The sequence below is a fragment of the Globicephala melas genome, chromosome 20 (assembly GCF_963455315.2).
Source record: "Globicephala melas chromosome 20, mGloMel1.2, whole genome shotgun sequence".
In the NCBI taxonomy this organism is placed as follows: Eukaryota; Metazoa; Chordata; class Mammalia; order Artiodactyla; family Delphinidae; genus Globicephala; species Globicephala melas.
The window spans coordinates 34886416-34908904 of record NC_083333.1 but is presented as its reverse complement, the minus strand read 5'-3'; the positions used below and the strand labels follow the sequence as shown (position 1 = coordinate 34908904).

General features: G+C 38.7%; 2 protein-coding genes across 6 annotated transcripts in view; one reads left to right on the top strand and one right to left on the bottom strand.

Moving 5' to 3' along the window:
* Window positions 1-11844, top strand: part of CEP95 (centrosomal protein 95) — a 59501-nt gene extending 47657 nt beyond the window's left edge. For 4 of the 5 annotated variants that reach the window (XM_030843224.3, XM_030843223.3, XM_060290713.2 and 1 more), the window contains 9 exons: window positions 3146-3285; window positions 4089-4178; window positions 5303-5432; window positions 6421-6590; window positions 6704-6778; window positions 7997-8149; window positions 10730-10876; window positions 11164-11235; window positions 11524-11844. In XM_030843224.3, the coding sequence (XP_030699084.1) occupies window positions 3146-3285; window positions 4089-4178; window positions 5303-5432; window positions 6421-6590; window positions 6704-6778; window positions 7997-8149; window positions 10730-10876; window positions 11164-11235; window positions 11524-11700 (1154 nt within the window). In that variant the 3' untranslated portion in view covers window positions 11701-11844. Of the gene's footprint in view, window positions 1-3145; window positions 3286-4088; window positions 4183-5302; window positions 5433-6420; window positions 6591-6703; window positions 6779-7996; window positions 8150-10729; window positions 10877-11163; window positions 11236-11523 lie in introns of all 5 variants that reach the window. The other variant, XM_060290712.2, reaches the window with a different exon arrangement.
* A 5975-nt stretch (window positions 11845-17819) lies between these two features.
* SMURF2 (SMAD specific E3 ubiquitin protein ligase 2) overlaps window positions 17820-22489 on the bottom strand; it is a 118859-nt gene continuing 114189 nt past the window's right edge. Inside the window, exons 18-19 of the mRNA XM_030843385.3 lie at window positions 21505-21580; window positions 17820-21164 (exon numbers count right to left, since the gene is read on the bottom strand). Of these exons, the coding sequence (XP_030699245.1) occupies window positions 21065-21164; window positions 21505-21580 (176 nt within the window). The 3' untranslated portion in view covers window positions 17820-21064. The remainder of the gene's footprint in view (window positions 21165-21504; window positions 21581-22489) is intronic.

Sequence of the window (22489 nt, the reverse complement as noted above, 5' to 3'; positions counted from 1 at the left end):
AACTCCTTATTCATTCAGCTTTTGCTTGTCTGGAAAGCTCTTTCTCTCTCCTTCAATTCTGAAGGACAGCTTTGCTGGGTAGAGTATTTTTGGTTGCAGTTTTTCTTTCAGCAGATTGAATATATTTAGCTGTTCTCTTCTGGCCTGCAAAGTTTCTGATGAAAAATCTACTGATAGTCTTATAGGTGTTTCCTTGTACGTAACAAGTTGCTTTTCTTTTACTGCTTTTAAGAGTCTCTCAAATTAAATTTGACAAGTTTAATTACAATATGTCTCAGTGTGGGTCTCTTTGGATTTATCTTATTTTAAAGTTTCTGGGCTTCTTGGATCTGAATGTCTTGTTTCTTTCCCCAGATTAGGGGAGTTTTCAGCCATTATTTCTTTGTATAAGCTTTCTGCCACTTTCTCCCTTCTCCTTCTGGGATCCCTATAATGTGAATATTGGTCCACTTGATGGAGTCCTTTAAGTCTTCTTCACTTTTTCTCATTGTTTTTTCTTTTTGCTCTTCTGTTTGGATGAATTCCATTGCCCTAAGTTGGCTGATGCTTTCTCTCGCTTCACCTAGTCTGCTGTTGAACTCCATTATTGTATTCATTTTTGGTTTTTTAATTTATTTACTTATTTTTGGCTGCGTTGGGTCTTTGTTGCTGCGCGCAGGTTTTCTCTAGTTGTGGTGAGCAAGGGCTATGCTTCATTGCGGTGCGTGGGCTTCTCCCACTGCAGTGGCTTCTCCCACTGCAGAGCACAGGCTCCAGGCACATGGGCTCCAGAGTGCAGGCCCAGCAGCTGTGGTGCACAGGCCTAGCTGTTCCATGGCATGTGGGATCCTCTGGGACCAGGTCTTGAACCTGTGTCCCCTGCATTGGCAGGCGGACTCTCAACCTCCATTATTGTATTCTTTAGCTCTGTGATTTGTTTGGTACTTAAAATATTTTTTTATTTTTTAAAAATATTTTTTTATGTTTGGTACTTTCTTATATTTTCTCTTCGTTAAAATTCTCACTTTGTTGAAATTCTCATTGTTCTCCTGACCTCAGTGAGCATCTTTATGCCCATTATTTTGAACTCTTTATCAAGTAAATCCTTTATCCATTTCATCAAAATCTGTTTGTTGAGTTTTATCTTGTTCTTTTGTTTGGAACATATTCTTGTGTTTCTTTGTTTTCCTGACTGTGTTGGTTTCTGTGCATTAGATAAAACAGCCACTCTCCCAGTCTCGAAGGAGTAGTCTTGCATAGGAGATGACTCTTATCATTCAGCCCATCCCTAGCTCTTGGTTGGCTCTCAAATCTTTGTGTTTGTCTAAACCATTTTCTTCATTCTTAATGGCTCCTAGTAGATTAAGCTGTGCCACAACCCTTTTTGATGTGGGTTTTTTCTCATGTCACTCAGCTAGTGTCTGGATTCCTTTCAGAGGGAATTATTCCATATTTAGTGTAGGTTTCAGTGTCTGTGGGAGGAGGTGAGTTCAGGAGCCTCTATTTTGCCATCTTGAACTGGACCGTCTCATCCCTGTCTTTATACTTTAATAGCATTGTTACTTGTCTAAATATACTATTGTTTTATGTTTTTTTAATATACAGATATATATTATTCTGCAACTTTTTTTCTATTAACGTTGTTTTAAAAAATCTATGTTGATACTTCCAGTTCTTCATTTTAACTACTGCATAACTGAGTTCATACAGTGTACCCCATTTGTATGAGTATGTATTTTTATTTATATATATGTCCCCCCCACCATTGCAGGACATATAGATTGTTTTCAGATTTCATAACTGCAAACAGTTCTGCAATGAACAACCTGTAAATATGTGCAGAAGTTTCTCTAGGATCTATATCTACTAGAATTGCTAGACTGAGGAGTTTACACTTTTCCACCATTGCCAAATTCCCCTCCAAAGTGATTGCACCAGTTTGTACTCGTATCAGCAATGCATGACAGTTTCTGGTTTGCCACATCCTTGCAGATGTTTCCTACTGCTTGTTCAAATAATTATCCTGTCTTCCACCAACTAAAACTTTGCACGTTTTCCATTCACTTCTATCGACTTTGGTCATCCCTTGTTTCTCTAGAAGCAATCCATTTCTCATCCAAAATTTCCTTAACTTTTCAGTTTTGTTTTGTTTTGTTTTGTTTACTCCAAGAGTACTTTTTCGTTCTCTTGATTATTTCATCTGTCTTCCCTTAAATTTGACTCAGGTAATCTCTAGGAACCATCATCCAGTAGCCTACATGTTTTCCTGACATGTACATTGTATCCCATCTTAAAAACACATTATAAGTTAAAACGTTATTTTTATTGGCTCTTCAGTTTCTAAAGAAGAATACATTGTGGACATAATAAAAGTGTTATTAAAACATCATTTAAAATAGATTGTGCAAGTCAGGTTAACTTAACATCTTTAAGTTTTAAATTAATTTGAAAGATTTGAATTAAAAGAGAGTGAAGAGAAAAAAGCTCACGGACATTTTAATTTTCTGGGAAAATTTATTTAGAAGGGTATCAAATAAATTTCCTTGACCTTAGAGCTATATTGAATTATTTGCTTTTCCAAAAAGGCATGGAGTCCCCTCCTCACAGTTAGCAGACTCCTGAGCATATTTATAAACGGTGGGACATAAAAAGGTTTGTGGAGGGAAGTAATTCGTTAGATCTCTTAGGCAGTATGGAATTAGGAGGGCTAGATGGCTACGTAGGGAAGAACAGGACTGCTTAAAACTGCTAAGCTACAGTAACCTTTGCGTATAAGCATTCTGCTTTATAAGGATGTGTATATGTACTTACAGCCCCCTCCTCAGGACCTAGATAGGTAAAAGGATAGCAGACATACAGCTCAGATGGCTTTTTCTCCTCCACCACCATGAGTGTGCAGCAGGCATTCCACATGTTGCACCATTTTCAACCCAAAATTGAATATAGAACCTTAGTACTTCTTTGAGACATTTTGAGTACACATTATGTGCATTAGTCCGTTTGCTTGGTGTGATTAAACATATAAACAAACAGAAATTAGTTATAGGAGAGAGTACATTTAGCACATCCATAGTCTCTTTGGATTTGGTAACAGTCAACTGTTTGGTGCCCACTTAACATTTCTGACTGTCAGAAATTGATGGTACATGTCTCTCTTGTGTTGTAGGACTTGCCATGCATAGAAAGCCACCCTCCAGATCTCATTCACTTTCTCCATCTCCAATTAACAAAAACAAACAGTTCCATATGGAGAGAAAAAGGCAGCGAAAGCCAAAAGTAACAGATATCCGCCGATTTCAAGCAAAGGTATATCCCATCACTTGACCGCCATTGGGCAGCAGGCATTACCTTTTACCCTTAGCCAGATGCTACAGTGAACATGCTGTTGACTAAAGGCTTAAAATGCATTTAATATTCTTGAGCTGAGTGGATGACAAAATTATGTGACATAGCTTTTACGTCCCCCATTAGGGAACATAAAACTTGTACTCATGAAACTCTAAAAAAACTAACCTTATTAGATATAGCTTAGTCAGTACTCTGGTGGGTTAAGAAAGTATATCCGTGTAGACAGGCATTTTCAGAGAGAGCTTTAGAAATGAAGAGAATTTGAGGTGGATTAAATGTGACCAGCTATTTGAATTACAGATAGGATGAAAATGCCCAAACAGGAATGAGACCCCTCCTGTTAGGGTTCAACAGGAGAATGTATGATTACTAAGGAAGACTTTCTACTGTGGAATAGGGATTTTGAAATGAAGCATAAATTTAGAACACTTAAGTTGTTTGCTACAGTATGTTTTATAATGGTGAAAACAAACTAATTTAGATGTCTTAAAATAACATGTAACTTCAACTCAAACATGTAACTTCCACTCAAGTGTGTATCAAAATAGTTACAGGAACTGTGAGAACACAAAAAATATGTAAAGTTGTGTTTTATGTCCCAATTACGTATCTGTTAAATAATGTATATTTAATAATATATATAGCCTGAAAGGAACTTTAAAAAGTGAATGGAATGGCAGAATATAAGATTGATTTTTTTCCTTCATTTTCATTTGTATGTTTTTAATAACTATAATATCATATGGCCTTTTCCCCTGTAGGCAATAACTGAAGCATTTGAAAAGGAACTAAGAAGAAATAAAGTTCAAGAGAATATTGGACCTCTAGGAATAAATGACAAGGAGGAAACAGTGGGTAAAAGTCTCTACTGTAATAAATGCCATTTGATCAGATCAGTGGAAAGTACAGAGATGATCTTCTTAAAAGGAAAAAAATCAACAGGGCCTTAATCATTATTAGCCCCTTAGAAAAAAGCAGAATTTCATTTCATGATGTGGGATTTTCTTTTATTCATAGGTAGGCAAGTTGCTAAAATGTGGCAAGACATGGTACCCAAAACTAGTATTTTTCCTTCCTGCCTAAAACTTCCATCAGTTTTTAAGGGCTTCTATTGCTTATCAGTTCACCAAGGCTTTAAAAGATAGTCTAGGCTGACAAGTTAAAGAGGGAGAGTAAAAGAAGACAGGAAATCCCAGTTGCTCCATGCCTGGTTGGAAGACACCCAAAGCATAAGTTTCGTTGCCTTTCAAAAGAATAGTTACAGAAGCTAAATGAAAGCATGGAGAAAATGCTTATGCTAAAATGTTCATAAACGAAACAGAATATAGCATACAGTGTGGTTAAAACTAAACATCGTCTAAGAACTTTTTTAATCTACGTTTAAAAGGTTGTCAAAAGCAGCAAGTACATCAGAACATCATTAGTAGTTGTATTTAGGGTGTGGGGCTGTGGCAACTATGAAACTTGAAAAAGATTTAGTGCTTTTTCAAATTCCAAAGGATGCCAGAAACTAAAGAGGCATTTAACTTAGAGTAGGTAAATAACCAGACTGTAGAAATTTTTTTTAATTTATTAATTTATTTTTGGCTGTGTTGGGTCTTCATTGTGGTGTGGGACTTCTCTTGTTGTGGAGCACAGGCTGTAGGTGCATGGGCTTCAGTAGTTGTGGCACACGGGCTCAGTAGTTGTGGCTCACAGCTCTACAGCACAGGCTCAGTAGTTGTGGCGCACGGGCTTAGTTGCTCTGCGGCATGTGGGATCTTCCCAGACCGGGGCTCGAACCCATGTCCCCTGCGTTGGCAGGCAGATTCTTAACCACTGTGCCACCAGGGAAATCCCCAGACTGTAGAAATTTGAAGTAAGGTGGTTTGGCTGGGGATTATGTTAGCTGTTTTTGTCCCTATGTAATATTTAAGATGATGTATGAAAGTTATTAGACTTCTCATTTCTATTCTGTTTTATATCTGCTCCTAAGGAAAAAATATACAGAGAAACTGTTCATAAAGGAACTCCAAAACATAGTCAGCCCTGGAAGATTTACTCTAGAAAAACCACAACTCCAGGTCCAAGAGGTGGCTTGCCAAAGCCAAATAAAGCAGTTCCAAGTAAGAACCACAAAATTGTACTTTATGGAAAACTGGCATCCTTTGAAAGTGTGTGCTACATGCCAAGGACACAGCACTGAGAACCAGCATCTACCAGTCAGCTGGAGAAAGTTCCCTCTTCTCTCACTGCCATATGCTAGATTTCTGTAAAGAGAGATAAAACTCTTAATGAGGCATTTCTCTAGAACACTTTTTTTTTTTTTTTTTTGCGGTACGCGGGCCTCTCACTGCTGTGGCCTCTCCCGTTGTGGAGCACAGGCTCCGGACGTGCAGGCTCAGTGGCCATGACTCACGGGCCCAGCCGCTTCGCAGCGTGTGGGATCCTCCCGGACCGGGGCACGAACCCGCGTCCCCTGCATCAGCAGGCGGACTCTCAACCACTGTGCCAGCAGGGAAGCCCTCTCTAAAACTCTTAAATATATACCAATATATTGGCACCAAAGGAATGTGATGGCTATGACCAGCTGTTCCAGCTTTAGCTTCACTCTGCTCACTCATGCTGGTTGTCTTTTGTTTCTGGGAAGTTGGTAGAACCAAAGGGGTGCTCCAAAGCAAGCAGAGGGCCTGTCCAGCTCCTGTTACATTGACAGTTGGTGCCAGGGTACAGTTTCAAAGACCACTGGCCTTCTAACTACATCCCATCAGACAGAGACTAACACTCCTCAGCCCTCCTGGGAGGCAGTTTGACCACACACACAGCATCCACCCCAGGCACTGAATCAGCTGAGCAGTTAGGATGGACTTCACAAAACCAGCATGTCATCAGTCAGAAATGTTGAGGTTATTTTCATCCTTACTAGTAATTGGCTATCCCAATCAGAGAAGGAGTGCAAAAGTAATAACACACTTTTAGAATTGTTCTTTTCAAGCTCAGAACCACATCACTTAGATAAGCTTTGATCTCGCAGGAAGGTGGGATGAGATTTCTTCTTAAAAGCTGTCAGTGAGTTTCTCAGATTAAGAGCATCTTTTTTTTTTCACCTTGCAGTGAAAGTGAATGAGCACAGTCTCCTGCCCCTGATGCTGGAGCAGTTTCCATTTCTCTATGTTTCTGGTCAAACACTAAGCAAAATGTGGAAACAGCAAATTGCACAGGTTGAACAGCTCAAAAAAGATGCATATAGAGAAAATCGATCAAAGAAGAAACTCCAGGATGAAGTAAGATAACTGTCAATTAAGCATAGGAGTATAAACCAAAAAGGGGCAGAGCTTATCCTTGATAATCTAGTGAATAGAATTATTAACCTCGTTTCCTTGTATCCCACTTAAAGATAGAAGAAGCCTTGAGAAGGCACGATCTCCTTACTGTGCTTATCAAGAAAGAATATGAACATAACAAGAGACTGGTAAGTTATATTAATTACTTTTATTTGTACCAGCTGGGCAATATCCCCACTGACTCAAACCTCTTACACTTACCTGTGGAAGCATTTAGGTCTTTAACCAAAATTGATGAGAGGGTAAGGTGCTAGATACTTTATATACACAGTTTCATTTAGTCTTTATAGTAACATAATAGAAACGTTTTCTATGAAATGGAAAACCTGAAGCTTTGAGATGTTAACTTGCCCTGGGTCCCACCATAATCAGCAAGGGCAAGGTTGAGATTTTAATCCAGGTTTGTCTCTACCTCCAAGCCTCTTCGAGGTACCAGGTGGTTATAACTTAGTGTTTTTTGTCCTCTCCTTTCTTTCTCAGGTCCCAAATAGAAAGCTGAGGTTGTCTATGCCTCCATTATAATTTGGACTGAGAATCGTACACAGTACAACATTATCCTCTGAGTATCATGAAGGGGGAGGACAGAGATCAAAGACAATAAGCCAGAGGAAGAAACTTGAGTATAGAGATAAGCAATGAGAACTATAATTCTAAGCAGTTTCAGAGAAAGAAGGGGAAGCCATCAGGAACTGCATGTGAGACTCTGGTGCGGGGAAAAGAAAACAAGTGTCTGGACACCTAGTTGAAGGCTTTGTGTACATGACTTCATTTCACCCTCACTACTTTGCTAAGATATCACCTAAGTTCCTTAGTTTTGATATAGATACTTCTGTTAACTCAAGCTCTGCTTGAACATCTTTGAGGGTGCCAGTTTTCTACTTCTTTTAAGCAGGCATCTGGGTATGGCTTAGATGACTCCCTGGTGAAATGGGGAGATGAGACTCTCAGTCCATGAGGATTGTTGCTGCTCTCTGCAGCCTTGGGGGCTTATTGGGGCAGCTCTTCTGTGTGTTTTTTTGTTTGTTTGTTTGTTTGTTTTGGCTGCGCAGCATATGGGATCTTAGTTCCCTGACCAGGGATTGAACCCGCACCCCCTGCAGTGGGAGCGTGGAGTCCTAACCATGGGACTGTGGGGCAGCTCTTCTGACTAAGGTGATGAACCTACTAAAGACTAAAGGATTTCTGGGGACGGACAGGCTTTCACACTCTATGCCCAGCTAGCAGGCTACTGGCCCTCCATACGCGGCTTACTGCCTGAAGACATCGTGTTGGGGAGTGGGACAGATGAGAACACTGGAGTCTGTCTTCCTCATGTCCTTACCTCTTTTTCCCCTTCCCTTTCTTAGCAAGACTTCAAGGACTGCATTCACAGGCAGAAGTTGACCCAATCAAAGATAAAAGAAAATCGGCAGCAGACTGTTCGTGCCCGAAAATATTATGATGATTATAGAGTTCAGTTGCATTCAAAAATGATGAGAATGAGGACCCGGGAAGAAATGGTAAATATTGCTTTTCTGTCCAATCCAGTTAAGAAGGTAAATTTTGTCTGTTACCTTTTAGGACCACCTTCTTTGTGACTCTTGTCCCAGTGTGAATCCAAAATCCAAATGCAAGTCCAAAATGCTGGCTAGAGTTCAGACTTGGCCCACACCTCATTTTATTACCCCCATAGTGCATCCCAGTCTACTCTGTTTCTACCGCCCGTCTTTTTTTTTTAATTGTTGTTGGTTTACAATGTTGTGTTAATTACTGCTATATAGCAGTGATTCATATATATATGAATATAATATATATATTATACATATATACATGTATATATATTATACATATATATACACATTTTTTATATATCCTTTTCCATTATGGTTTATCGTAGGATACTGAATATAGTTCTCTGTGCTATACAGTAGGACCTTGTTGTTTATCCATCCTATATATAGAAGCTTGCATCTGCTAACCCCAATGTCCCACTCCATCCTTCCCCCAACCCCCTCCCCTCAACCCTCTGTCCCTTGGCAGCCACCAGTCTGTTCTCTATGTCTGTGAGTCTGTTTCTGTTTGGTAGATAGGTTCATTTGTGTCGTATTTTAGATTCCACAGATAAGTGGTATCTTACGGTATTTGTCTTTCTGACTTCACTTAGTATGATAATCACTAATTGCATCTATGTCGCTGCAAATGGCATTATTTTGTTCTTTTTTATGGCTGAGTAATATTCCATTGTACACAAATACCACATCTTCATCCATTCATCTGTTGATGGACATTTAGGTTGTGTCCATGTCTTGGCTATTGTGAATAGTGCTGCAGTGAACACAGGGGGTTCATGTATCTTTTCAAATTAGTTTTGTCCGGATATATGCCTGGGAGTGCAATTGCTGGATATGATAATTCTGATTTCAGTTTTTCTGAGGAACCTCCATACTGTTTTCCATAGTGGGTGCACCAACTTACATTCCCACCAACAGTGTAGGAGGGTTCCCTTATTCACCACACCCTCTCCAGCATTTATTTGTAGACTTTTTAATGATGGCCATTCTGACTGGTGTGAGGTGATACCTCATTGTAGTTTTGATTTGCATTTCTCTAATAATTAGTGAAGTTGAGCATCTTTTCATGTGCCTCTTTATCTGTATTTCTCTACTGTCCTTATCTTAATGTGAGGTCTTAATTCCCTCTGATGTCCCATGTGTCCGTACTTCTGCAGGACACCTGCTTTAGGGGTTTGGGAGCATGTTGTAAGAGACAGGAATTTAAGGTGTGATTAGATGACCTCGGATTCCACTCAAAACCAGGAAAATAATGTAGGACAGATATGCTGTGAGATCTTTCCACAAGGTATTTGCTATCTCATCCTCATCAAGCTTGGGATTCCAAACTAGCAATAAATTTCCTCTCTAGAGTAAAACATTAAGGTAATTATACTTAACAGGACTCAGTACTCTGAAGTGGGTCATACTATTATCCTCATTTCTAGAGGATACTACTAAGGCTTTGAGAGGTTAAGTAATTTGACACTAAGGCAATGCTGCCGGCTGATGAATGCATGACTGTACTTTAGTAAGAATTCTTGATCAGTCAGTGGAGGACAAGTGAGCATATCCGAATCCTTTGAACAGTTTGTGTACCTGTGGCCTAGTTAGATGATAACCACGTGGCCCTCAGCTGTGTACATGCAGTGTTTCTTTCTACTCTAGGGTTCTTTTCCTATATACATGACTGCTTGAGAGTTCTTTTCTGAAAGTAGTTAAGAATCTTTGGGATACAGGAAAAGATGCTGAATACCATTAGTCATTTAAGAAATACAAATCAGACCCACAATGAGATAAACTCTCACCCACTAAGATGGCTAAAATAAAAAAGTCCTGGCAAGGATGTAGAGAAGTTGGAACACACATGCAGGGCTGGTGGGGTTATAAGATGGTGCAACCACTTTGGAATACAGTCTGGCAGTTCTTCAAAAGGTTAAACGTATGATTCAGCACTTCTACTCCTAGGTAACTATACACAGATGTTCACAGCAGCACTATTTATAACAGCCAAGAAGAGGAAACAACGTCTATCAGTTGGTGAATTGATAAAGTGTGATATATCCATACAGTAGAGTATTATGTGGCAATGAAAAAAAGAATTTCATAGTGATTCCTGCTATAATATAGATGAACCTTGAAAAACTATGCTAAGTGAAAGAAGCGAGATACAAAAGGCCACATACTATATGATACCATTTATGTGAAATGTCCAGAATAGGTAAATCTGTAGGCATAGAAAGTGGAGTAGTGATTGCTAGGGAGAGGGGGAGGGGGAGTGGCTGCTAATGGTTATGGGGTTTCTTTTTGGAGTGAAGAAAATGTTCTGCAGTTAGCGGTGATGGTTGCACAACTCTGAATATAGTAAAATCTACTGATTTATACATCTTACAAGGGTGAATTTTATAGTATGTGAATTATATCTCAATAAAGCTGTTACTTTATACTGATTGTAGTTCACATAGATTTTTTACATACCTCTAGTTGGGCAGAATTTTATTCCTCCATGAAAATTCACCATAACTATCTTTCTGACTAAATAACTGGCAGATATTTAAGAAACTGTTTGAAGAAGGTTTACAGATTCAAAAGCAAAGATTACGAGACCTAAGAAACTATGCCAAAGAAAAGCGAGATGAGCAAAAGAGACAGCACCAAAATGAACTGGACTCAATGGAGAACTACTATAAAGACCAGGTGGGTTCACCGCTACTAGTTTACATTCTGATGTGCTTACTCCTGACTGCCCGGTGTCAGACATCAGCTTAGTCTGCTGAACAAGTAAGCCTCCACATATTAATCTGGAACTTGTCACTATACAGGTTGGACTGACTGAAATTTAAGGTAAAATAAGCTAGTGCTTGACCACAGTGCAGAATATTGCCCTATTTCCATTAAAATAAGATTTTAAGCCTATGAACATAAGAATTGTTACATTTAGACTACAGACAAATATAAGGTTTTTTTCTCTTCCCTGTAAACAGTTTTCATTCCTGGCAGAAGCCATATCACAGGAACGTCAAGAGCTCAAAGCCAGAGAGAAATCCCAGGCCCAGGTAATCATTAACAAGATAGAAATCATTTATTTACATTTTTAAGAAATGGAAAACAACTGTACTACACTTTTTAAGGGGAATGGAGAGGATACTAATAAGATCGATCTACGATTTAAAACATGTATTCTGTGATTTTAACTTTACCTGTTCAGGTCTCTGTAAGAGCTGCTGAGAAATTATTAAAATTACTGCAGAAGCTTGATGAGCAGGAAGGTGGAGAGGGAATAAAAATACATGAGGGCCTGGATCAATGTTGTGAATAGCAGGATGACATGAATTCTCTTTTAGATGTTGTATAAGGTGAAGAGGGAACTGAGATCTAAGATGGAGAAGGAAATTCAACAGCTGCAGTACATGATAACACAGAACGACGATGATGCTTTCTTCCGGGAATTGGAAGCTGAGCGCTTCAAATCTCGGCTTCATCTGGCTTCCTTTCAGTACAGTAAAAATCCCTTCCTATGAGGCCAGACTTCCTAGGTGTGGACTTTACTGGCTCAATTCTAGCTCTGCCCTGGTAAACAAACAATCTAACCCAGAAGAATCATTTCTAAATAACTTATCTATATACTAATACTTTTTATGAAATAACTAACTTTGAAAATAAAAATTTTCTTAAAGTTTATTGCTTTGAATTTATGACCTAAAACTTTAAAAGAGGTGCACAAAAGCAACTGAGCAGCCAGCTTCTGAAGCCTATTGCTGTAGGTGAACAAAAACAGTAAAAAAAAAAAAAAAAAGCACTTGAGGACCCCAAAAAAAGATCTCTAAATCAGAAAAGAGCTGAAGTGTGGGCTTGTCATTAGAGGTGGGACTTATTTAGGGTTAAACCTTAAAGATAGGATGGTTAAGTGTGTGTAGCTTTTTCACATGGAGGCTAGAAAATGAGAATTTATGCATTATGGCTTCTATCAATCAGTTGGGAGGGGTGACAGGTATAAAAGGCCCTTGGTGCTCAAAAGAGCACTAGTGATTGCAGGTGGGAAGGCGGCATAATGGACTTGAAGTGGGCAAGAGTACACCCTATTTCTAGTATGGGGGCAGATGAGGAAGAAGAAAAACCCACTCAAGGGTGGTGTCCTTCCTGGAGAGGAGGGCTTCAGTGAAGGCCAGGAGCTGGAGGGAGGCTTCAGAGCAATTGAGCATATGGGGAGTTACTGATCAAAGCCAGAGAATGGCAGAGGGCACCAGAAAAGGATTGGCATGGAGAAGAGAGGCTCCCATTAGGGCATATAGGAATAACATATATGAAAAATAATAGAGGCCAGGAGGCATGATGGGGTGGGATCTGATTATCCTGCAGAAAAGAGTAGGCAGCTGTATCCAGTGCTGTGGTCCCAAGTGCTGCCCTTTTGGAATGGCAGCTGACAATGTAGGGCCTGTAGGCAGGTAGGGGCTTCCTGAGTTAAAGACTTGGAAGATGGCCAAATTTGGAGCATCATGAAGGAAAGACATGCAGATAGCTGCAATATATATATAGTGACAAGTCAATCAGTGCAGGTGAATGGACAGGATGGGGGAAATGCACAAGAGCTAGAACATAAGTTCTAAAAATGTTAGAGAAAAATGATAAAGAACTTCTAGATAGAAAGATATACACACTAGGGACTTCCCTGGTGGCACAGTGGTTAAGAATCCGCCTGCCAGTGCAGGGTACACGGGTTCGATCCCTGGTCCAGGAAGATCCCAGAAGATCCCATGTGCTGCAGAGCAACTAAGCCCGTATGCTGCAACTACTGAGCCTGCACTCTAGAGCCCACGAACCACAACTACTGAAGCCAGTGCACCTAGAGCCCATGCTCCACCACAAGAGAAGCCACTGCAATGAGAAGCCCGTGCACTGCAACAAAGAGTAGCCCCTGCTCGCCGCAACTAGAGAAAGCCCACGTGCAGCATCAAAGACCCAACGCAGCCAAAAATAAATTTTAAAAAAAAATACAGTATATCCTTGGGTAAAATGAGCAAGTCTTTAAAAAGCTATGGTATGAATGGGTATCATATATATAATGCAGTATAACTGGCTCTGTGGCACAATGGATAGCGCACTGGACTTCTAGCTGGCCTTGTGTGGTTATAATGCAGTATGATCAATACAATGTAGAAAAGGTCTGGAAGAACAGTCCCCAAATGTAATAGTAGTTGTGACTTTGGTAGATTATATAAACTTTCACTCTGCTTAATACACTATTTGAATTTGTTATAAAAGCATCATTACACTTATTTTTTTTTTTAATGTTTTAGGAGGACTCTTCTGCTAGCTCTTTACCAAACTAATTAACTGGGACTAACCAAAAAGAAGAAAAAGTGAGGGAATTTACCAGGAAAGGGATGGGACTGCCAAGCAAAGGTCATTCTTCATAGGAGAGGAAACAAAAATAAAAGATGCCAATGCATTTTTGAAAAATAGAAAACAAATGAAGTGGTAACTAACTCAGCAAGTGGAGGGGTGTTGCTAGCCAAGTACCAGTGGAGAGAGGATTGTGTGTGAATCCAGTTTGCCCAGAAGAAGCCAGGAAAAGCACATCATAGTCATGCATTTGAAAAGTTATTTAGAACTATAACTTAACTATAACTGTATAGAGTGGGGGTGGAGGTGTTACAGAATGAGGTGGTTGGTGTGAGAACTAAATCTTTAAATATCCCCCACCCCACCCCCAAAAAAAAACAGATTCTAAAATTAATGAAGTACGCTATTAACCATATCATTTAGAAATGCGGAAATACCAGAAGAGCTGACAGAAAGTTTAGGAATAGTAGCTTCTGGAAAGCAAGACTAGGGATGAGGGGAAAGGGTGATGAAGAGTCACCCTCCCCCAGTTTTAATGATATAATATATAAACTTACAGTTTTATATATCAATGATTTGATAAGTGTACATGAAATGATTCAAGTTTAGTTAACATCTGTTACCTCACACAGATTTTTTTTTAACTTGTAATGAGAACTATGTGTTTTTTTTAAACTATGTATGTCTAGTTGTATATATGCATTACTATATCAGGTGGGGCACTGGAGAAATTACCTGCCTGTCCTATAAAATGTAAGAAGGAAAAGAGAACCTGTGTTGAGGTAAGGCAGGAGAATAGAGCCTTTAGTGAGGGAACTAAGGGTGTAGGGGAAATTTATTCGCAATGGAAAGAGGCATCACATTGAAAAATGGTTAGGGGGAGTCTGCAATGGGAGAAAGAGACAGGCAGGGCAGACAGAAGATGATGTCATTAAGAGAAATGGTATAAAGAAGGAATCCAAAATTGGGGTTTAAGCTGCATCTTATAGAGTAATCTATTAGATCCCAAATCCAGACATGCTGAAAACCTGTTTTATCTGGCATTTCAAGCCATTTGAACCATTACCCAGAATTTGACTGATGTGACCAGTTTCTTATCTTAAAAAAAACATTAAATCTGAACTGCGTTTAAAACTTTGCTCCCTGAAGAACAAAGCTGGAGGGATGAGGCTCCCTGGGTTCAAACTATATTACAAAGCTATAGTACTCAAAACAGCATGGTATTGGCAAAAGGACCCAAATTAATGGGACAGAACAGAGAGCCCAAAATAAACCCACGAATATATAATCAATTAATGACAAGTGAGCCAAGAATATACAACAGGGAAAGGACAGACTCTTAATAAATACTGTTGGGAAAACTGAACAGCCATATGCAAAAGAATGATGCTGGACCACTGTCTTAACCGTACACAAATAATTAACTCAGAATGGATTAAGACTTTAAGACCTGGAACCATAAAACCCCTAGAAGAAAAAAGGTGGTAAGCTCACTGACATCAGTCCTGGCAATGATTCTCTTTGGATTCGACACCAAAAGCAAAAATCAACAAGTGGGACTACATCAAACCGAAAAGCTTCTGCACAGCAAAGCAAACCATCAACAAAATGAAAAGGCAACCACTGAATGGGGGGAAATATTTGCAAATCAGACATCTGATAAGGGATTCATATCCAAAATACATAAAGCACATATACAACTGAACAGCAAAACAATCTAATTATAAAATGGGCAGAGGAACCGAATAGATGTTTTTCCAAAGAAGATATACTGAGGGTCAACAGGTACATGAAAAGGTGCTCAACAACACTAATCATGAGGGAAATGCAAAACAAAACCACATATCAAAATCCCAATGAGAGATCATCTCATAACTGTTTGGCTGGCTGTTACCAAAAAGAAGTGTTGACAAATATGTAGAGAAAAGGGAACCCTGGTGCACTGCTGGTGGGAATATAAATTGGTGCAGCCACTGTGGAGATTCCTCAAGAAATTAAACAGACCTAACATATGACTCAGCAATTTCACTTCTGGGTATTTATCTGAAGAAAATGAAACACTGACTGGAAAAGCTGTCTGCACCCCCATGTTCACTGAAGCATTATATACAATAGCCAAGATACAGAAACAACCTAAAAGTCCACGGATGAATGAATGGATAAAGAAAATGTGTATGTACACACAATGAAATATTCAGCTATTTTTTTTTAAAAAAAAGGAAATCTTGTCATTTGCAACACAATTGACCTTGAGGGCATTATGCTAAGTAAAATAAGACAAACACCATATGATCTCACTTATATGTGGAATTTAAAACAACAAAAACAAACCCTCCCACGCCCCAAAACCAAGCTCATAGATACAGAGAACAGACTGGTGGTTGTCAGAGATGGGGAATGGGCAAAATGGGTGAAGGGAGGCCAAAAGGTATAAACTTTCAATTATAAAATAGGTCATAGGGATGTAATGTACAGCATGGTGAGTATAGCTAACAATGTACTGCGTATTTGAAAGTTGCTAAGACAGATCTTAAAAGTTCTCATCACAAGGAAAAGACAGTTTTAATGACTGTGTGGTGATGGATGTTAGACTAAATTGTGATCATTTCACAAATATCAAATCATTATCGTGTATACCTGGAATTTATATAATGTGGTATGTCAGTCGTACCTCAGTTAAAACGCAAAACTTTGTCCTTCTGGTGTCGATGGTTCTCCACCTTCTTGCCATGCCAGCATCGTCTTTGGGAGGAGTGAGTGGTCTCAAAGGTTGAGTGTGATGTGCTCTCCATCTTTACTTTCCTGGGCTGAAAATCAAAAGACTTCATAAACACTTAAGTCAGCAGGAGGAAAATCTTGGATGGATCGCTTACCCACCCCACAGGCTGCTACAGTTGCCTCTCCACCTCCTTTGCTTACAAAACACTGTAAGAGAGAAGTGGGGTTTACAGCTCAGACTATTTTGATAACCTGGATCAAACCAGCCCAAATATCCACAAAAGGTATGCTAGGATCTGAGATGTCATGGGGAAAGGGGGATGGGGGAACAAACCAGCTGTTTTAAAAACCAAGTCTGGGATGTGAAGCCTTGCTTAGGTGAGGTATTTAATCCTGTGCTCCCGTCATGACCAACGTCTTTGCTGTACACAAACTGAGTTCTGAGTACCTCAGTTTGCACTTCAGCGTCTACCGAGATACGCTAGAAGCACTAGTTTGGAAGTTCAGTTTTTTAACAACCATCCAAAGCTAATCCCTAAAGCTAGTACAGAGCCGGACACATAGTAGGAGCACAGCAGATATTTGCTGAGTGGACAAAGAACAAGTCACATTTAGGGCACATACCTTTTAATGAAATATAACTTTAAAAAATCTGATCTGTCTAGTTTTCTAAGAATGTTAACATAGAGATTTAACCCTTTTTCTGTATAATTACCTCAGTTCTGCTATGCATATACTACAATAAGCACTTGGTATATAAAGTACAAATAAATGCAGTGGGTGCAAAGGTTAACCTTCATTATAATGAAAGGACAAATCTTTCAGGTCACCACAGAGCAGAAAAATGTCACATATTGCTCAAACTTTTGGGTAATTTATAGGTGATAATACTAAATCTTTAATGTACTAAAAATTTATAAATTTTAGATCACAACCAATTGTAAACTGGCAATGGGAGGCAAAGCAAAAAACTACATTGCAAAAGGATGTAAAAAATGGACCCCATGCCTACTTTTGGAACTTTAATACACCACTGCTTCCACTGCATCTCCCAGACATTCCTTTCTGTATGGCCTATGCTGTGGAGAGACTTACATGGACTATTCTTGATGAAAAAACATCGTATCCAGTTCTTTTTCCACCCACATATTTAGCTGGACTTTAATCCACTATATTTATAGAATTGTGAATCATGACCCAAGAAGTCATGGCTTCTTGGAAAAATATAACTGACTTCTGCATTTCATTTTGAGGATTCTACTGCTCAACACCAAGGTAGCAAATGAGGCCCCAGTCATAGCTCTGCCCTCCAGAGCCTGTGACAGTTGTTACAGGCCATTGCCCACCAAGAGCCACTGCCAACCTAAGGATATGCCATGGCAGGAGAAAACAAGCACCTTCCCTGCTCAACCTGGAGACAGAAAGGGGGTCCTGAGCCCTCTGAGGCTCTACCATGTGACAAAGGCATCAACTAAGGAAGGCCCATGAATCTTAAACTTCACATTTTATGGCTCGTATGCTGTCACTCTTCATAGACCCAAATTTCTTCAAAACAATTCATTATAAACTCAATATTCTTTAAAAACTTTGATGCTGTGACAGTGCAAACAGCATTCATTTTATTGCTCAACTTCGGCATGGGCACATACATAGTTAATTCTTAAAAACCATTTATACAGATGTTATTGATAAAGCTCATGTAACAACTGAGTGAAAATACAAAGAATATCAAAGCTAAAACACTCTGTAATAAATACAATGAAAATGATAAAACTTTGTTTTTAAAGTCAGTTTGAGAGAAGGAAGAATATTACATTAAGTGAACTAATTACATCTAGAAACAAACCAACTCAGCATTTGGTACAATCATCATCCTAATGTAAGTACATTAAATACTACAAATGGCACCCATTGACTGTGCTGCAGGCTAAAGACAGAAGCAGAAGGAGCTGCTCTATCAAACTGTAAAGATGTCTGGAACAATCTCTTAACTCCCATCAATGCAATCAGCTCGATGCACCAGAAGTTCAAGCAGACTTAGTGTTGTAAAATAAAGCAAATTACCTTGTATTTAAAAGAAAGGAAACTTGTGCTCTGGAGTGTAATTACAAGGAAAAAATAAAAGACTTGGTAAAAACAAAACCCATTCAGGGCAACAAACTATGTGCAAAACAAAATGTACACTATACACAGCACTATTTAAAAACTCTTTACACCAAAGAAGTAAGACCCTCAGAAACAAAACTCACCTCTGTATTGCATATGAGCTCTACAAAGTAACCATTGTTCATAAGTATTCATGATAGAAAGGCAATGTATGGAAACATGATATCACAAATCTGAAATAAAACTAGAGGAAGGATTAGGAAAAACCCAGCTGAGAGGGACATGTGGAAATAAATATTCACATTACACATGAGGTGCAAGTCCAAGGTTCAATGATACATTGGCACGTTTTGTTTGCTTAGCACCTATTTGGAAGTGATCAGGTAACATAACTTTGAAAATGAAATCTAAATCATCCTGTTCTTATAAATTATGTTGGTGATACCACAGACTGTAAGGGAGGGTAATTTATTTCTTTTAAAGCTCTATTAAGTCATTATTATAAAATTAAGAAGGCACTCAAAAAGCGATGGTATTTGCCTGCTCTGTATTGTACATTAGTATGAGAGTAGCATTTCATTAGTACTGCATCCGTCAGTTATGATTTCTCTAAAGTGTTCATCATGTACTTACTATTACTGAAAGATTATAACAGGCACAGTTACACTGCGCTAGTGCTTTCATATATGAGAGAGATGGACCTGCAACCAATAAGGTACTATCGTGAAAGCTGAAAACTACTGATGATCAAACAGTATGTTTTAAGATGTTCTTCGGTACTACTAAGAATGCAGTAGGAAAACAAAGTGGGAAGAAAAAGGTCAGCATAAGCACATCGCCACTACACAGTTATGACTGTAACCAGCTTGTATGGCTGTCAAATTTGTCTGAATGAAATAAATTTAAATACTTAGAAACGACAGGAGTAGTTCTCAACTTTTTTTAAGCAGCAAATTTTCCACCTCTTTTATTCTACCCATCCCCCCACCCCTCCTAGCCCCCATGAAAGATTACGTGGAATTCCAATGTATATAAAAGAGAAAACTCGGAGCTGCTCTGGGTAAAGAGGGGTGGGGAGTTGGAGGCCCCTGCTCAAGTACCAGCTATGTTTCTTCTCCCTCTCTCTTTGTCCCTCCTCTCTTAACCATTACTTCTGAGGCACCTCTGAGGAGCCCCTTGGCTCCAAGAACACAGACTGAAAACCAATCCATCAAACGAAAGAACACAAGGGGCTTATTCACTTGATAATTAAGCTGCAAAATTTAAACAAAGCTATCTCATCAAAATTGCTATTCTTGATTTCACAACAATGTAAAAGAAAAAAAAATAGTGCAGATTTCTGATATTTGAATTTAAAAATCCACCCATGATTTCAGATTTTTCCAATCTCTCACTCCAAAACTGTGGTTGCCTTCTGGGTCATGCAACATGCCACACACCTTGAAAGCTAAATATGGATATTTCAAAATCAAATGCTGATCTTCAACACCAAGCGAACTGGGATTCCCTTACCTCCAAAATCACTCTTCAGACGATAAGTACTGTCTGCGATAGAGTCAGAATCGCTTGTTAGTAATCACGTCACTGCCCCACCACCCCACTTCATTTTAGGTAAAAGCAGGGTTTTCTAAGCTTGCTAAATAATCTTTAGAGCAAAATTTTTCCTTTTCGTAATTTTATCTGATTAAAATATGAGCAGCTAAACAGAGATTCAGGATGGTTTACTTGATAGAAACTTACCATAATTAAAACGTAATATAAGTTAGGTGCACTTGTCACAGGAGACTTTGGTTTACAGAAATAGTGTATATATATATCAAAGATAAGCTGACCCAATAAAAGAATGAAAATCCGATCCCATCCACATGATCTGAGTAGCTATAAAAATGCAGTATTTCCATTTAAGATGCAAAGTAAATGCAAAATACCCGATCATATTCATTCAAGATAAAAAATTAAGATTTTTTTAAAGTCTCTTAAAAACAGGGAGCCCCTGAATGCATCTTATTGTAGCAAATAAGCTACTAAGTTCAGACTAAATGGTTGCATTAAGAATTTGACAACCAAAATTATACAGCTGTATTCCATGGAATTCATGCTTGAAAAATATAAAAAGAGACTCAGGCTAAGTTGAAACATATAATGCTTTTAAAATATAATGCTTTGCTATAGAAAAATGTAATTAAACATGTAAATGGCTTAACTTTTTTAAGATTCTTTTATAGCCAATTGTTTACAAAGTTAGAATAATTCAAAATAATTTTATTTTTATTTTTTTTACAAAGAGCAAGTACAGGAGCTGTTCAAAATCATGTATTCAACCAAAATGAAATGTGACTTGTACCGACTGCTGAAGTTGTCTTGATGTTTGATAGAGTTGAAATCTGTGAAGCGATTTGAATAGATTACCTTTTATAAAAATAGTAGTAGTCTTTAAGTGTAGAATACTGCCTAACTCTGGAAATGTAGGAAAAGTCAGCATTCTTTAGGTTCAAGATATTAATTTTAAATAGCAGCTGAATGTGGCCTCATGGCAAAGCATAAAGACCTTTTTTTCCTTGAAAAGGAATTTCAGAATTGTCCTTTCCCCTCACAGTATCCTAAAATTTTTTTTAAAAAGGGGGGTGCATTTTCCTGTATGTCAGCGTTCCTTGAAACTGCTGAAAGGAGGCTGTCAGTCAGGGTATAAATAGAGTCCTGGGTAAATCCTTGAAGTTGTCATTCCACAGCAAATCCACATGTTTCTTCAATGGCTGTTAGCAGCTTTTCATATAACTTTTCATAGCTTTCATAGGGCGGAATGTCTATTCGATTGAAGCTGTAATTAAGCAAATCAGATTTTACACAGTTCATTCAAAACAGGTCAACTGAACTGACCTAGCAAGTGTATACTAATTCGTTTACCCTAATACAGCCACATTACTCTTTGTGTCACATAGAAAATGACAAGAAAAAGGTTATATTTCTCTCAAGTAGAGATTATTGCTTTCGGGTTTTCCTATCAATTTCTGGATAATCTTAATTCACTTAAAAGGAATGATAAGCAACTCTTTTAAGGGTCCATTTAGTAATAAGAACAACAAACGAAATGTCAAATCTGTTTGGAACTAACAGCTACATACATGGAATGAGGGAAAAAAGCTACAGAAATAATTTACCAAGTGTGGGCTTTTGGCAGGTTGTTAGTGCAGGCATCAATCTGGTGTATGGTAAAGAGTCGTGGGCCTGCAGCACCTGCAAAGGAAGCAAATGAGGGTCAGACCACTGTGGGTGCACGTATTAGTCTCCAGAATCTCAGGATAAAACTGGTATGTAAACCACAGGGTCGAGGGAGAGGAGGGTACTAGTGAGTCCATATAAGCTGCCAAAGGGCAGAGGAAAACAGTCTGGGTTTTAAAAGCCGGAATTGACCTTGGATAAGGCTGGATTCCTTAATCTGCTAGCATTTCAATTTGAGAAAAAGTTCAGGACTGAAATCCTTTGCCAACTTCTATCTTCTACAGAAAATCAGTGTCCCCAAAAAAGAAGTAAATGGGCAAATCCAAGATCCAATACATATATACACATTCAAAAAGATGACAACCTAATGCAACTTTAAGTTTCACAACTCAAACTTCACTGAGAGCAAAAGATTAGCAGTCTATAGAATAAATTTCAGGTAACATAAGGCACCCCATACAAAAGTTTGTAGATACAACTTCACTTTATTCATCTGGGTAGTCTGATAATGATGAGTTCTCCAAATAGGGAATGCAAGCATGACTAAAGTATGCTTTCCCAATGGATTTTTGATATATGGACTGTGGGCAACACTGTTGAATTATGTACCAGTCTTGCTTCGTACACCCTCAGTCATCACCAGTAGCAGCAGTTGTGAAAATAAAGAGCTTCAGAGGTAAAGGAAGCAACTGCCACCCAGAGAGGCAACCACGATCATAAGCAATACACCAACTCCTCCCAAAATTAAACAGCTATTCCATGGACAACAATTCTTAAAAATGGAATATGGCTGTAAAATGGTCTGATGCCATGCATTAATTAAAGTGCTCTGACCAAACAAATGACTTCCACGACTCATGCTGCCTCTTTCTGTTAAAAGAATAAAAAAGTAGGGGGGAGAGGCATCCCAAGTGGGTAAATGTT